Source organism: Stenella coeruleoalba (assembly GCF_951394435.1).
Source record: "Stenella coeruleoalba genome assembly, chromosome: 20".
NCBI lineage: Eukaryota > Metazoa > Chordata > Mammalia > Artiodactyla > Delphinidae > Stenella > Stenella coeruleoalba.
The window spans coordinates 42278828-42295998 of NC_137166.1; the positions used below are offsets into that span (position 1 = coordinate 42278828).

The window sequence follows — 17171 nt, forward strand, 5'->3', positions numbered from 1 at the left end:
TCATCAGAGTGGTTTATGTCTTGGTCATTACCCAGAAATACTAGGGATAATGGGATAGATTCAGCATCCCACAGAATTATTGAGAGCAGTAGTCTCAACATTTCTGGGGATGTTGTGGGAGGTTATGTTAGGCCTCTCCTTAGCTGGCTGGGACTGCAGCCTGAATGGATTACACCTATAAAGGAGTCCCATTCATTCTTATTGTCTGAGGTACTTTGCTGAGTTTTGATGCCCCGTTTTAAGAGAGATGAACAACTAGAATTCATTAAATTAGGAGAAGTCAAAGGAGGCAAGGCTTAAAGAGCATGTGAAGATGAGAATTGTTGAAGGAACTAGAGTTGCTTAGCTTGGAAATTAGAAGATGTGAGGAACATGATCATAATCTTCAAGTAATTTAAAAGCAGGTAGTTAAACTTCTGTTGTGGAACAAAGAGGTGTAAATGAGTAATGAGAAAAGAGGTAGGCCAATAAGGGGGAGGACCTTATAAACTAAGGTAAATAGTTTGAACTTTTGTTTTTTTTTTTTTTTTTTTTTTTAATAGTTTGAACTTTTTTCTTGAGGGCAGTGGAAAGCCATCAGAGAGTCCTAAGCACTGTAGTGATGTGATTATTTTTCTGTTTCATAAAACATTATTCTCAGTACCACTTTTATATTGGATTTAGAGGTGGGGGAAGAGGGGCTATTGAAACAGTTCCTGCTAGAGAAAACCTATGTATATTAAATATTAAGAAAAGAGCACAGCATATGGAAAGTGATTGATCCATAAATTCTGAAGAAATGTAGAAAAGAAGATTGACATAACCTAGTATAGCAAAGGTCCTTTCCTCATATTTTGTTCCTCATATTACCAGAACTTTTTGTGGTTGCTTTAGGCAGAATGCAGCCCCACAATACTGTACTGAGGGGAGGCATTAAAATGGACTGGAGTCCATTGTCCACTGCCTTGGAAATGCTGGGAAAGCTCTTCATAGACCTGTCTCCTGATTTGGCTATTTGTGCAGATACTTGGTGTTAAGATAATTGAACCGTAATGTTGGTATTGAATGTACCATTTCTGCTACTTCTCTATCTGATGTACATCCTTGCTGTCCCATCTGTATAACTGTCCAGGAGAGTATTGCATATGTTAAAAAAAATTGTTTGCATTCAAAGATGCTGGAGTATATATGGGCTTGCTTTTTATATATTGTCAAAAATTTCTCAAATTATTTTTTGATTCAGTTTCACTAATTTCCAGTATTATTAATTTACACAGGTGCTACAGGGAGGGACAATTATCATTAAAATGCTGTGTTACTTTATATAATTGAAAGGTTTAAAATTTTTTTAAAAAATTTTTGTCATTCAAAAAAATTTTCTTAAAGCTGGAAGCTCCTTGACATCCTTTGGAACAGAAGCATCAAACAGCGGTACCCTGTCCCAAAGTAGTGCAGTTGGTTCTGCCTTTACACAGGATACAAGATCTCTAAAAACACAGTTATCTCAAGGTAAGCTGTTTTTTCCTTCAAAATTTTCCATTCTAAATTTCTATAGATAGTAGTCTTTCTCTGAATGTAAGAGCTTTTGCAGCTTGTAACTCATATGTATAATTTCTACTTAGTTCTTTAAAAAAATTTTTAAATTGTTGTTCAATAAGTACATTATTGAATGACTTCCACTGTTCAGACTTCTTATAATTCTTAGATCATAAAACTGAAATGGTGAACATTGTCTAAGTTTGACCTTTTTTTTTTTTACAAAGCAATTATATTACTTGTATATAATACTTAAATATTACTGGTCAATCTCAGACTCACCACTGAGGATGAACTATCCTTGATGAATTTGAAATAGTAGCTGAGGAAACAAACTATTCATTATGCTGTTGCATCTTTCCTAGCATCCTCATAGAATCTAGAGCAGTGGCTCTCAGTGTGGACCACTCACAATCAAATCATCTGATCTGGAATGCTTCTTAAAAATGTAGATCCTGAGAACTGCTACATCAGAATCCCTGGAGCTTGGAGATCTGCATTTTAATAAGCTTAAAGGATCCTGTTTCATTTCTTTTTAATTTTGTTTTTCCACCAACCAGTCTCATAACCTTCAGTGGTCCCAGGATTCTTTATCTGCTGCTAAAGTGGGTGAAACTGGCCCATTGCTTTATATGGATGTTTACTTTTAAATAAAACAATGTAAAGTCATTTCAGAAAGATGCTATTATGATCAGGACAGTATTTTTTAAAGCACTTGAGGGTAAAATCAAGCCAATGCTAAACATAATCCTGTGTATCTCACTTTAGATATTTTGAAATAGTTGTAGTTACTTTTATTCATATTGATTTAAAAAAAACTTAATTTTTAATTTTTTAACATTCTAAAGATTTTTTGTAGGTAAATTAGAAATACACTAAGCGCACTGTATAGCACGGGAAGCTATATTCAATATCCTGTGATAAACCATAATGGAAAAGAATATGAAAAAGAATGTATATATATATAAAATATATATGTGTGTATATATATGTATAACTGAATCACTTTGCTGTACAGTAGAAATTAACACAACTTTGTAAATCAACTACAATAAATTTTTTAAAAAAGAAATACACTAAGCATAGGAAGAAAATAAAAATACCTATAATCTCACCACCCAGAAATAACAAATATTTACATCCAGGCTTTCATCTAGGTTAACATAAGTGTATATTTGTGTGTGTATGTTATTGGTTTGTTAATTTTTTTAAGATTTCCTTCTTAAAGAAGATATTTAATCTTTTTAAGCTTTAGTGTTCCATACTATAAAACAGGACTTTACTGATAAAACAACAGACTTATTGTAAGGGTTAAATTTTTTTTTAATGTATCAGTGTCCTTAACATAATGCCTGACACATAGAACGTGCTCAGTAGATGTTAGCTATCTTAATTAATAACCAACATTAACCTTAATATTGAAGCACCAGAAGGATTCTTATTAAAATCATAAGTAAGGATTCCCTTTCTCATTGCTACTCAGCATTGTTCTGGAATTTTTAGCTATGTCAGGAATACATGAAAAAGAAATAAGTATGAATATTAGAATAGCATTATTTGCCAATGCTGACTTCCTACTTGGAATTGAGAATTCACTGAAAAACTAGAACTAATATGAGATTTAAATTAGATAGAGGTAAAATGTAGAGAATAAGTATAAAAATCAGTAGATGTCCTAGGGCTTCCCCCCTGGCTCAGTGGTTTAAGAATCCACCTGCCAGTGCAGGGGACACGGGTTCGAGCCCTGGTCGAGGAAGATCCCACATTGCCGCAGAGCAGCTAAGCCCGTGAGCTACAACTACTGAGCCTGTGCTGTAGAGCCCGTGAGCCACAACTGCTCAGCCCGCATGCTACAACTATTGAAGCCCATGTGCCTAGAGCCCATGCTCAGCAGTAAGAGAAGCCACAACAATGAGAAGCCTGTGCACCACAGCAAAGAGTAGCCCCTGCTCACTGCAACTAGGGAAAGCCTTTGCACAGCAGGAAGACCCAATGCAGCCAAAAATTAAATAAATTAAAAAAAAAATAGATGTCCTAAAACCTAACCCACTGATTATTAATGGGGATAAAAGAAGATGTTCACAATGATGAGAAATAGAAATTATATATAAAATACATAATAAGAAATATGGCCAGTCTCTATGATGAAAGATACAAAATATAATAGAGGGACATAAAAGAAGTTACATGTAATCAAAGAAAGATATCTTATTCCTAGATAAAAAGATTTAGTATTAGGAAGACTTTATTTCTCATAATAATTAAATTTACTGTACTTTCAATAAATCTACATGGAATAGTAAGAGAACCTAATAAAACAGATACACAGACTATCTTAAAAATAAGTATGCAAGTATACCTAGATATGTTTTAAAAATAAAAGTAATGAGGGCTTCCCTGGTGGCGCAGTGGTTGAGAGTCCGCCTGCCAATGCAGGGGACATGGGTTCATGCCCCGGTCCGGGAAGATCCCACATGCCGTGGAGTGGCTAGGCTCGTGAGCCATGGCCACTGAGCCTGCACGTCTGGAGCCTGTGCTCCGCAACCGGAGAGGCCACAACAGTGAGAGGCCCGCGTACCGCAAAAAAAAAAAAAAAAAAAAAGTAATGTGATAGGGCTTTACCTCCTTAATAAAGTATACATAAAATAAAGCAGTACAGGAATAAATTTAGAGATGAATAGAGCAAAAGTCAGAAATAGATCCAAGTATAAATAAGTAATTAGTATATGATAAAGATGTTATTTTTAAATTAGTAGAGAAAGACTACTAAATGATCCATCCAATAAATGATGTGAACAGACAACTGCCTGATCACTTGGAAAAGTAACTCTAGAATCCTTCCCTCATACTTAAGGCTAAAATAAGTTTTGAATAGATTAAAATGTTTTTTAAAAATTTAATTACATATTTATTAGAAGAAAGAGGTATGTTTAAATAAAACAATGGGAGAGGCGGCCTGGGAATCTGCATTTTGATTTCACCAGCTAAAATTTTTGAAGTTTATAAAATTTTAACACCTAGAATTTTCTTGTAACTGTAAGAATAAGAAGGTGAAGATAACTCAAGGGGGTGTGTTTATTATAAAAGAGCTTTTGAGTTTATTCCTAATATGTCCAGTATCACCTGTATTTCCCTGTTTATAACAAAATTGCCATCATGATGTAGTACCAGACTTTAATTACAAAGGTTTTCAAAATACAGGGACTTACCTGTGGCTAAGACTCCGTGCTCCCAATTCAGAGGGCCCAGGTTTGATCCCTGGTCAGGGAACTAGATCCCACATATTGCAACTAAAAGATCCCGCATACCATAACTAAGACCCAGTGCGGCCAAATAAATAAATATTAAAAAAAAAAACAGCAGTGAGTTATTACTTACTGTGATTGCCCTATCACTTGCAGTTCTGTAATATTGTGAGTCACAGGATCTTAAAGAAAAGCCTTAATGAAGTAAAGTTTTGTAAGTTTATAAGATCATTTAATGTACTATGATAAAATTACCTAAACAATAGGCTTTTCCAAAAACTTAACACTTGTTTGACAAATAAATCTGTTTATAAGGTGATAAGTGATTACAAAATGTTTTCTCTTAGACCAAAACTTGTATAAACCACTATGATTTCCCATTATAATCAGTGGGAAAATTACAGTGTTTCTATTAATGGCAGAGTAAACTTTGTCATTAATGCTGGAAATGGTGACACACATTTGTAATTGCATACTTTAGTTAACCATATATTTGGGGAGTATTACTACTAAACAGTCCCTGAAGCACCTGGTGCACAACCACCAATGTGCTGTCAGTACTCACCAGTTCCCCAGTTTGGAGCCTGTGCAGGTAGCACAGGTGGGTAGTAACATTTGCAGCATATTTGGGAATATATTTTTTTTACATAAAATGAGGACAATTTTTTAAAGCAAAACCTATTTTGGTGCAATATCATGGGATGTGAGAGCATCTTGAGTGGAGATTTATGGCAAACATTAGAGACAAAAAGCATGATGGGAGCACCCAGTGTTACATTCTTCTGTTCATACTGTGACCAGGCTCTGACCTCATGGAAGAAAAAATGGAATTTGTAAGTACAAAACCCATATTAAGCAAAAATTTGCCAAGTGATCATTCAAACAGCAGAGGGTGAGTATGGCTACTGTGTAATTATCTGAAGGGTTTATTTGTTGCTGGCCTTTTAGTATTGATGTTTAATTACCCAAGACTCTAAGGAATCGAAGAACTTCACCTGACTTTCTAGTTCTTTACTTCCTTTATAATAGAAATTTAATGCAGATAATACTTATAGATATAAGGGTATCACTTTAGACATATCTTCAGAAAGTACTAAAAAAGTTAGGACTTCCCTGGTGGCACAGTGGTTAAGAACCCGCCTGCCAAAGCAGGGGACACGGGTTCAATCCCTGGTCTGAGAAGATCCCACATGCTGCGGAGCAACTAAGCCCATGCGCCACAACTACAGAGCCTGCGCTCTAGAGGCCGGAGCCACAACTACTGAAGCCCGCGCGCCTAGAGCCTGTGCTCCGCAGCAAGAGAAGCCACTGCAATGAGAAGACCGTATACCACAAGGAAGAGTAGCCCCCGCTGTCCGCAACTAGAGAAAGCCCACATGCAGCAAGGAAGACCCAACGCAGCCAAAAATAAATTTTAAAAGAAGTTAAAGCCTCTAGAAATAATGGCTAAAGTCTCAGTGTAATCTGGTGGTTGTGGTTATTGGGGAAAGCCTACACCTGACCTGCCTAAATTATCTTTGATAATATTCCTGGGGGATTTTGTACCAGAGTTTTTTTGTTTGTTTGTTTTGGGGTTTATTTTATTTTATTTTATTTTATTTACTGATCAAGTGACCAGCCCACTAAAGATAAACAGTTTTAAACTCTGGTCTAATGAGTAGATGGATTCAGATTGTGCTGAGGATTTGAATTGGTAGAAGTAAAACTCTAGACCTATTTTTAGGATCTAGGTTATTTTGAAACCCCCAGAGGATAGGGATAGTTTCTTATCTTTTGGTTACGTTTCAGGTCGTTCAAGCCCTCAGTTAGACCCTTTGAGAAAAAGCCCAACCATGGAACAAGCAGTGCAGACAGCCTCGGCCCACTTACCTGCTCCAGCACCTGTTGGGAGAAGGAGCCCTGTATCATCAACCAGGCCTTTACCATCAACCAGCCAAAAAGCAATAGAGAATCAAGAGCACAGGCGAGGTAGAACTTTAGCTATTTACTATTTTTTAATTGACTGGTCAACATCTTCCATTCAACTTACTTTCATTAAAAACATTTACTCTATGTAAATGATCCTAGAAAGTTTAAACTGAACTTGATAGAATGTTCAGTCTTTCAAATTTGACTCAAAGTAGTGATGGTGGTGGGGATATATAGATTTTTGGTTTTGTTCTGGGTTTGTTTGTTTTTCCATTTCTAACTTTCCAGAAGTTTTTGATTATGTGTCCTAAGTTAACTGTCACTTTCTGTGTGTTCTATAGCTGAAGTACACAAGGTTTCAAGACCAGAAAATGAGCAACTCAGAAATGATAGCAAGAGACAAATCGGTAAGTTGTTACTTGGATCTGAAAGCCTTATCCTATGCTTTTCAATAGAGGGAACATTTGAAATGTATGATGCATAATTACTATAAAGAAAGAATAGCAAGGGTTGGTGACTGTAAAGGAGTAGCACAGGGGAGTTTCATTGTGGTAACAGACAGTTCTTTATCTTATGGTGGGGGTACTGTGGATCTGTATACGTAGCAAAATGTCATAGAACTGTACGTAACGACATACGAAAAAATGAGAACATCCAAAACTGTTGAAATCTGAATATGAGATCTATAGTATAGTTAATTATATTGTGCCAGTGTCCTGGTTTTTCCCGGTTTTTGATAATGTATAATAGATAATCAAGATGTAACTGTTGGAGGGGAAGCTGGGTGATAGGCACATAGGACCACGCTACTTTTATTTCAATTTTTTTTAACCTAATTATTTCAAAAGATTTTTTTTTTTTTTAACCACGTGTCTGGAATAAACCCTACTTGATGGCAGGCAGTTGTCTATTGATATATTCTTGAATGTTATCTGCAAGTAGGACTTGTATGTTTATATTTACATTGTTTTATGGCTTTCTCTTTTGTACTGTCTTGTATTTTTTTATGTTTTTGTGTCAGTTTCATGTTAGCATTATAAAATTGTTTTCTATGCTTTTAAGAATGGAATTGGGAGTTCCCTGGTGGCCTAATGGTTAGGACTCAGTGCTTTCACTGCCATGGCCTGGGTTCAATCCCTGATCAGGGAACTAAAATCCTGCAAGCCGCGTGGCATGGCCAAAAGAAAAAAAAGAATGGAATTATCGGGAACTATATTCAATATCCTGTAATATACCGTAATGGAAAAGAATATGAAAAAGAATATATATAACTGACTCACTTTGCTGTACAACAGAAGTTAACACAGCATTGTAAATCAACTATGCTTCAATAAAATAAATGTTTTAAAAAAGAATTGAATTATCTGTACCTTTAAAATTGAGTTTTCTCATTAAAGTTAAGCTCTGGGCTCCTTTTTTTTTGGAAGTAATTATTCAAGGACTTTAACTTTCTTTCATTATTATTGATTTAGTATGATTGTATACTTTCTTTATCTGTTTTGTAATCTATGACATTTACCCCAAATCCATCCATTTTATTCTTTTCAAATTTATTAGCAGAGAATAAATTATAATTATAAACTCTTCCAAATTAAAAAATAAAAGCAGTGTGTGATCTCTTTAATTACATAATAATTGGAAGATGCTCTTTCACTTAATTTTAGAAAGCTAGATACAATTTTAAATGTAAAAACACTTTATTTCTTCTGTACATTTTTATATGTTTATGTTTTTATTTGTTGTTGTTTTTTGATGTGGACCATTTTTTTTTTAAGTCTTTATTGAATTTATTACAGTATTGCTTCTGAGTTATGTCTTGGTTTTTTTGGCTATGAGGCATGTGGGATCTTAGCTCCCCAACCAGGGATTGAACCCGAACCCCCTGCACTGGAAGGCAAAGTCTTAACCACTGGACCGCCAGGGAAGTCCCTATATGTATTTTATTTGTGCTGTGTGCCATAGAATTACAGAGGTTTTGGTTTGGTGTACTATGTTTCACTTTTTTTAATTTGGAAAAAGAACCCCTCTCTTCTCAAGATAAAATAATTGCCATGCTTCCATCATTCAAAAATCGTGTAAAGTAGTGCACGCTTTGGCAGCACATATACTAAAATTGGAACGATACGGAGAAGGTTAGCATGGCTCCTGCACAAGGATAACATGCAAATTCGTGAAGCACTGCATAGTTTAATATAAAAAGAATATGTGTATATATGTGTGTGTGTGTGTGTCTATCTGAATCACTTTGCTGTATACCAGAAACTAATACAACATTGTAAATCAACTATACTTCAATTTAAAAAATAAAATATAAATTATGTAAAGCAATAAATAAAATATCTCTCACTGCCCTTCAAAATTTAAGACAGAAATACTGTGCTCTAATTTCTGGCTTTTGGCCAAGACATTTTCAGTAGTAGAGCTGAATATTTAAACATCCTGCTTGTCTAGATTTAAGTGTCTGGATATACTGCTGTGGGTTTTTGAGGTTTGTTTTCTCAAACTTAGACAATTTGCCAAATTTTAGTGAACAGTGAGCACAAACCTGTCTATTACTCTGTAGTCACTTCTGATCTTTATCAGTATGTGTTAAACATTTCACATAATTATAATCATTGAATTCATAGTGCTATGTGCTCTATATTTTTCTGTTAACCGACATCAAATACTATTCCATGTTTCTCTTTAATTTTTTTCTTCTTAACTGTTCCTCTTGTGTTGGATATTTGGGTTCTCAAGTTTTCACTATAATTTATGCTACTTTGGTATTGCTTTATCATACCTCATAAATCTTGTTATTGTATTAAATTGTAGAGAAAAATAGATACAGGAAGACTTGAAAAATATGGAGCCATTTAGAGGGAGACAGTAAAGGTGAAGCAGGAAGTGGTTGGAGTGGTTGAGACCATGTACGTCTTTTCTTTTTTAAAAAAAATATAAATTTATTTATTTATTTTTGGCTGCGTTGGGTCTTCATTGCTGCACGCGGGCTTTCTCTAGTTGCAGTGAGCGGGGGCTGCTCTTCATTGCTGTTCACGGGTTTCTTATTGCAGTGGCTTCTCTTGTTGTGGAGCACGGGCTCGAGGCGCGTGGGCTTCAGTAGTTGTGGCACACGGGCTCAGTAGTTGTGGCTCGTTGGCTCTAGAGCACAGGCTCAGTAGTTGTGGCTCACAGGCTTGGTTCTCCGCGGCATGTGGGATCTTCCCAGACCAGGGATAGAACCCGTGTCCCCTGCATTGGCAGGCAGATTCTTAACCACTGCGCCACCAGGGAAGTCCAAGACCATGTACTTATTGTCTTTTGTGTTATCTTGCAATTTGTGCTGCTAAATGTTCATCTATTTTTCTCACTATAAATCTTGATTTCTATGATCCTTTCCATAAAAGTCTTCATGAATTTTGAGAACCCAATATATATTTGACATTTTGTAGGTATTAGGGATATAAGAAAAAGAAAGTAATTTAGTACAGAAGTCTCCCAAATTGTTTGGTTGTATACTGTATCAGTAGCATGTATGAGTGTAAACCCCATAGATATAAATTTCATGTGTGCCATTTATAAATTTCATGTTTATAAATTTTATATGTGCTCTTCTCAGTCTATTATATATTAAATGTTTGTGAAACTTCATCTTTTTTATATTAAAAAATACAAATATCGTCATGTGCATAGAGACTTGTAAGCATTTCTCTTGTTGACCGTAAAGACCACAATAATAGCTTCTGCTCTAAACCAGCTTGTTCTTTCTTTATTAATATAGTTCCAGGTGCTCCTTCAGCTCCAAGGAGAGGGCGTGGGGGTCATCGAGGTGGCAGGGGAAGATTTGGTATTCGACGAGATGGTCCAATGAAATTTGAGAAAGACTTTGACTTTGAAAGTGCAAATGCACAATTTAACAAGGAGGAAATCGACAGAGAGTTTCATAATAAACTTAAATTGAAAGGTGAGTTTTTATTTTTCTATTCAAAAAATACTCTTATTTGACTTGTGAATTATGGATGTTTAGTACAAGTCTTGACTTTTATGGTATGTGCTTTTGTTTTTCATTAGAAGATAAACTTGAGAAACAGGAGAAGCCTGTAAATGGTGAAGATAAAGGAGACTCAGGAGTTGACACCCAAAACAGTGAAGGAAATGCAGATGAAGAAGATCCACTTGGACCTAACTGCTATTATGACAAAACTAAATCTTTCTTTGATAATATTTCTTGTGATGATAACAGGTACAGTCTTTTAAGCTGCTCTTATGCTCTTAGGAGGTTGAAGTGTGAAATGAATTCTTATAAATTCACAAAGTTTAATGAATACTTAAAAATATCTAGGGACTGCCCTGGCAGTCCAGTGGTTAAAAATCCGCACTTCCAATGCACGGGTTCAATCCCTGGGTGGGGGGGCCACGGGTTCAATCCCTGGTCGGGGAACCAAGATCCCATATGCTGCATTGTGTGGCCAGAAAAAAAAAAAAAACTAATGACTACAATTGTTTAATGATTTATTTTGCTAAAAGAAAATAATTTATACTAAAAATTTAAATGATATTACTCTTTGAGAAAAATAATCATATACTTTTGTTTGGGGATGCATTCACATTTGAAAATTAGTAAATAAAAATAGAGGCATTCATCTAACACCTAAACACCTTTTACTTTACCCCTCTACAATGTAGTTCAGATGAAGTTTGCTGATACAGTAAAGCTCTGCTATATTGCAGTAAATGTGGATCCAGAAAACTGGTTAATTAAAGGATCCAACATAACAAACTAAGAGTTCCAGGGTTTCTGCTGCCTGATCCTAATCGTCCTCCTGGCTGCAGTTTGGTGCCACCTGGTGGCAGTTTTCTACTTCACTTTAAACGTGGATGGGGATGATTCTGAATCCTCTGATTATCTGGGCTGTGGGCCAGCAGCAGCAATTCAGACGCTTCAGGCGTCCGGTTCAGAGGTTGGGCCAGGAGCATACTAGGAACTCAGGGATCTATCCTCCATCTCTTCACATTCTGAGACAGGGTTTCCTTTCCTGGCTTTGCCCTTTCTTCCTTTGGGGCTGATTGGAGGGTAGAGTCAATTGCCAATCCCATTTATTGGGGCTGTTGTCAGTTTCTTTGTATTATCAACTGCATTTGCAAGAAGCTTAATACCAGTCATATTTTCACATGAATTATAGGAACATATTGCCATGGACAGCTTGTGATGACTTAGATAAGGCGCTTATTTTTATTTGATTCTTAGGAATTACTTAGCCTTAATTTGGAAATCAGTGCTACATAGTTTTGCTGGAAAATGTTCTTTAAAACTTGATACACTAAAGATTATTTGTTCTCATAATAGAGAACGGAGACCAACCTGGGCTGAAGAAAGAAGATTAAATGCAGAAACATTTGGAATCCCACTTCGTCCAAACCGTGGCCGTGGAGGGTACAGAGGCAGGGGAGGTCTTGGTTTCCGTGGTGGCCGAGGACGTGGTAGCGGCCGAGGTGGTAACTTTGCCACTCCTCGAGGATTTCGTGGTGGATTCAGAGGAGGTCGTGGGGGCAGGGAGTTTGCAGATTTCGAATATAGGGTAAGTATTATTATGTGCTTTGGGGTTGGCTTGAAGTTGTATGAAATTCAAAATGTTTTAAACTCTTATCTATTAGAGGTGAATATTTTTAGGGCATTTGTATAACTTCCACTTGACTTTTCAGTGGAGGATGTACCTGATTAGGATATTTATATAATTTTAAGGAGCAGTAACTTCTTGGTTAATGAATCTAATTCTTTTTTAACTATTTTCTTTTCAGTTGGAGGAAGTAAAGAGATAGAAATGTGATATTCTTTTTTATCTTTCTGTTATAAAACCATGGTTTCAGATTTAATGGACTGGTAAAATTTCTTCCAAAAACCTGTTAAGAGACTGACTTAGGATTAATTTCTTTTCCTTAAAAAAATTTTGTTGTTGTTGTTGGAGGCACAGGGGATCACTAAAAGATATTATACGGTACAGAAAAGAGCCATATTGTGTCACCTTTATTTCATATTACAAAGTATGCTTCAATACCAAGAGAATCTAGGAAGAACATATTTAAAGGGGTCTTTAAGTCAGTGTTACTATCCTAGTCATCGATTTTAGGGATAGTGGAGAGGAAAGTATATAATCAAAGAAACGATCAAAGTCCTATCATAAAGAAGTCTACTAGGAATTACATAGGGCAGCTAGAGACAAAAAGACCGGGACTTCCCTGGTGGCGCAGTGGTTAAGAATCCGCCTGCCAGCGCAGGGGACATGGGTTCGAGCCCTGGTCTGGGAAGATCCCACATGCTGTGGAGCAACTAAGCCCGTGCGCCACAACTACTGAGCCTGCATACCACAACTACTGAAGCCCGCACACCCTAGAGCCCTGCTCTGCAGCAAGAGAAGCCACCGCAGTGAGAAACCCATGCACTGCAATAAAGAGTAGACCCCGCTTGCTGCAACTAGAGAAAGCCTGCGCACAGCAACAAAGACCCAAAGCAGCCAAAAATAAATTAAAAAAAAAAAAGAAAAGGAACAGAAACAAAAAGATCTACTAGCAGGAATTTCATTATTCAGTATTTAAAACTGGTCATTGTTGAGATCCCTCTTGAAGGGTCATTGTTAGTGGCTTTTGGATCTGTTCTGTTAATTTTGATGCCTTTAATATTGTGTCATCACAGCCAAGGCTGCTGAAAATTAGCCTCAAGTCGTTAGCTCAGGATACCCAGCCACAGTAGATGCAGCCTGATGTAGCTTCAGCACTTCTAACTTGCAAAATGGCCATTCCAGCTAGGGGACTGTGTCTTAGGAACTACAGAACTCCTCTTCCTTGCCACTATTACTCCTCTTGAGGTTGCCAGTGACCTTTGCTTATAGAATTCAGTAGCCTTTTCACAAATATTTGACCTTAACTACTCTGCAATATTTGACACTGATAACTGCCTACCCAAAGTGGAGTCTTTCTTCCTGCTTTTTGTTTTTTTAACACTTTTGATATTTTTCTCTTTATAAAAATAACGTATGTTCCTTAACACAGCCTATAAGGTGCTTCATGATCTGCCTGTTTCTCCAGATGAGAGGTCTAGTACTTGCTCTAGATCTTGTTGCCAGTGGAACTGCCCTTTTCTTCATTCATTGTGCTACACATATGTGGGTCTTCTTGCTCTTGTTTAGTGCCAAGCTTATTCCTATCTCACGACCTTTTTACCCATTCCTTCTGCCTGCAATGTTCAGTTTGCTCCATTGTGTTCATGTTTGCACTCTAGCATAGGCTCGAACTTTCCCTCTCTCCTCTCCTGCAGCAATTTCCCCCTCCCCTTTCTGAGCTTGTCTATTCATAGCTTCTAATCAGTTTTTCAACTTGGACCTTGTATGCTTTCACTTACATTTTTCTATATTTACTTGCATTGTGTCCTGTGATCAACTTAAACTTAACCTTCCTCAGAATGTCCTCATCATCTTCTCACTTTCCCATCATCTCAGTTTGGTATTCTTTTGTCTCCCAGGCTGTGGAGGTATCCATGATCATGGGCCATTTCCACATCACCACGTTCATTCCTTTGAGGCGTTTCTGCCAACTACCATAATAACCCACTGATTGGTGTTTAGACCTTCAGTTTCTCTTTACCTCACTTCAGGCATATCAGCTACCTGTTGAAGAACGTGTGGCAACTCCTGTTGAAGACCACATTGAGTCAGCTTGGTTTGAGAAAAAGTACGTTTAAATTAGACCTTGATCCTGATGAGAATTTTAGTAATTTTTGCTAGTATGACCTCAGTTGAGTTGTTAAACCTTTCTGGCCCTCAGTTTTGCACAGTTTTATTTCAGACACACCATAAAAGTCTCAGAGTTGGAAAGCATCTGAGAGTTGTGACCTCCTGGCCAAACCAAAATCCTCTTCTGTTGGTATCCTTTATGAGGGCTGGGAACTTATTACACTTTCTAAGAGCATCCATCCCACCCCAAGGGTGCTCTAATTATTAGGATTTCACAGACACACACATAATTCGAAAAAATCTTTTTCCCTCTACCTTCTAAACTTATTAGTTTAACTCTATCCTTGTCTATACACAGAATATATACTCTTCTTCCTAATGATTTTTCATATATTTGAAAAAATTAGCTGTCATGTTGTGTAAGACTGGATCATTAATCCCCTTTATCTGAGCAGTCATCAGTAAACCTTTGAGTAACCACTGTGTGCATAGAATATGCACTTATTAATGCGTTTTGAGGCTGTGTCTCACTGTTCAGCCATTTTGAGCCTTTAGTTAAAACTCCTATCATATATATTGTAGAATTAGAATGCATTGCAGAGGTTGTCTGCATGAGTCTTTATCCGCACTAATGTATCCCTGACAGATAGTTCAACCTCTGCTTGGGTGTTTCAAGGAGTGATAGATTCACTAGACCTCAGGCTGATGGCTAGAAGGTTCTAATGTGACGTTGCACTGCCTGCTCGTTTTACTCTGTAAGGGTCCCACTGGATATATCCAGCCCCATTTATTATTACCCTTTAACCTGTCCGATTCAAGCAGTTGACTCATGGTCATCTCTTATACACACTGCTTGATTCCAACTCTGACTTCATTCATTGACCAAATATATTGAATTCTTCGCATGTGCCAAGCTCTATGCTGGACATTGGTGGTAACAAAACACATGCAGTCCCAGCCTTCTTGATGTTTATGGTCCAGTGCGAAGACAGACCCAGCTGAAAGACAGGGGCTTCCTTTCAGTCTTGCCTAAGGTTTGCTCTATCCTTAGAAACTTCTCTTCCTTCCTCCACTGATTTCTTCCTTTTCTGACCTCCTGTGGTATCTGCTTTCATCACCACACATTTTACGTATACTTATATTCCCTATTTCATGTGTTTTGTTTTGTTCTGCATCGCCAACTAGATGGGAGCCTCTTGGCGTTAGTGAATATGTATTTTACTTTTCTTTCCACCAGAAGACCTATCTCAGCATGGAGCCATAGTGGGCTTGAAGTAAGTACTTAGCATGTTGATTAGGAATAAGTTACTTCAGTGAGGCTGAAGGTCCATGAGTGTGGCTAGCCATTGCTTGTCCATTCCAAAGTTGAATGATCTTCTGTCTGCCACTAGATCCCGGACCTTCTCAGCAGCCTGTTTCTTCTAAATCATAGCATCTGGCACCTTTAAAGGTGGAAGTAGTGATTGACCACTATTGCATAAAGGAAATTTACCTTCTAAGATTATACTTGTTTCTGAAGCATCTAATACTTCTCAGAGATGAAGTACAGTGGCATTTGCAGCAGCCTTCATGTAATGGGTTAGCTTTGTTCTTTATGCTCCACTGACATGAACATTATGAGCAGATCTGGTTGTTTAATGAAAACATGGGTGATAGGATCATATATTTTTTTTTAGAACTCCTTAGAAATATCAGTCAAACTAGAACTTCTCTCCCACCCTACTGCAATAGATAGTTAGGAAACCAAGGACCCAGAGGAGTTAACTCTCTTGATCTAGGTATAAGCTTAGCCAAAATTTACTCTTCGGCTTCTGAGTTTTCCTTAGGATAATGTTAGAAACATAAACTTGTGGTGAGTTTGGTCCTATGGTGCTTTTTCTTTTCTTTCTTTTTTGGGGGCTGGGAGATCAGGCTGGGGCTAATGAGAGAGTGGCCCACTCCTATTTTATACGCTGCTGCTAAGGAGGTTAAGCTGCCATGGTGGGTGAGACAGGTTGCCTTTCATTTGAGTCTGTGTTTCTTCAGAGAGGGTCCAGAGACAACAAGGTATCTGAAATGACTCAGCATGGTACTCTCTCCCTTTCCCCTTTTATTTTCTCCTTTCCTTCCTGCTACTTCTCTGTTTCCTTCTCCCCTTTCCCTCCCTCTTTCCCTTTCTATCTCGCTTTCTTTTTTTACCTTTCAGAAAATCACAGCTTTTGAACCCTAAAAGGTCTGGATTGATCATACAGCTTTCTGAAAGGTAAAAAAAAACACAGGGCATGTGAAGGTTGGCATTGGTGGGGGACAGACATCAGGATCATCTTCAGCTTATTTCTTTCTGTATCAACTTACACCATGCCGTTTGTATTCTAATTTAATAACATTGTACAAATGGTTTGGTGTTGTATACACAGATAAAATTAAGTTTTTAACATAGGCAGTGTGTATTTCTAACAGTCAGGGTGAGAATCAGCAGTAAAAATCAGGTAGCAACTAGTAGCAGCTAGTTGGTAGCAACTAGTCCTGAGGAAAAGAGAAGCCCTTGGCTCTGTGTACAGGCATTTGGTTTAGGATTAATCTCACTGGAAAGCTAGAGGCTCCTTGAGATTTTTATTGCTTTCTCCCTGGTTGCTTTTAAAAACATTTCCCAGGCAGCGCTCTGATTTTCAGAACTTATTTCAGATTTAAAAGTTGTCCTTTTAAAATGAATTTCCAAATCATTGCTTTCTCCTGACATGAAACTGTGGAGAAGAGAAATGTTATTTTACCACCTGGATATTTTATTGCATAGTAAAGATATCAAAGACTCGGGAAT

General features: G+C 37.2%; 1 protein-coding gene across 5 annotated transcripts in view; it reads left to right on the top strand.

Annotated features, from left to right (window-relative positions):
• LSM14A (LSM14A mRNA processing body assembly factor) overlaps positions 1–17171 on the top strand; it is a 69152-nt gene that overhangs the window by 36173 nt on the left and 15808 nt on the right. For 2 of the 5 annotated variants that reach the window (XM_079908582.1, XM_079908583.1), the window contains exons 4-9: positions 1366–1488; positions 6549–6728; positions 7010–7075; positions 10429–10611; positions 10719–10890; positions 11995–12226. In XM_079908582.1, the coding sequence (XP_079764708.1) occupies positions 1366–1488; positions 6549–6728; positions 7010–7075; positions 10429–10611; positions 10719–10890; positions 11995–12226 (956 nt within the window). Of the gene's footprint in view, positions 1–1365; positions 1489–6548; positions 6729–7009; positions 7076–10428; positions 10612–10718; positions 10891–11994; positions 12227–14295; positions 14373–17171 lie in introns of all 5 variants that reach the window. The other 3 variants (XM_079908581.1, XM_079908584.1, XM_079908585.1) reach the window with 3 other exon arrangements.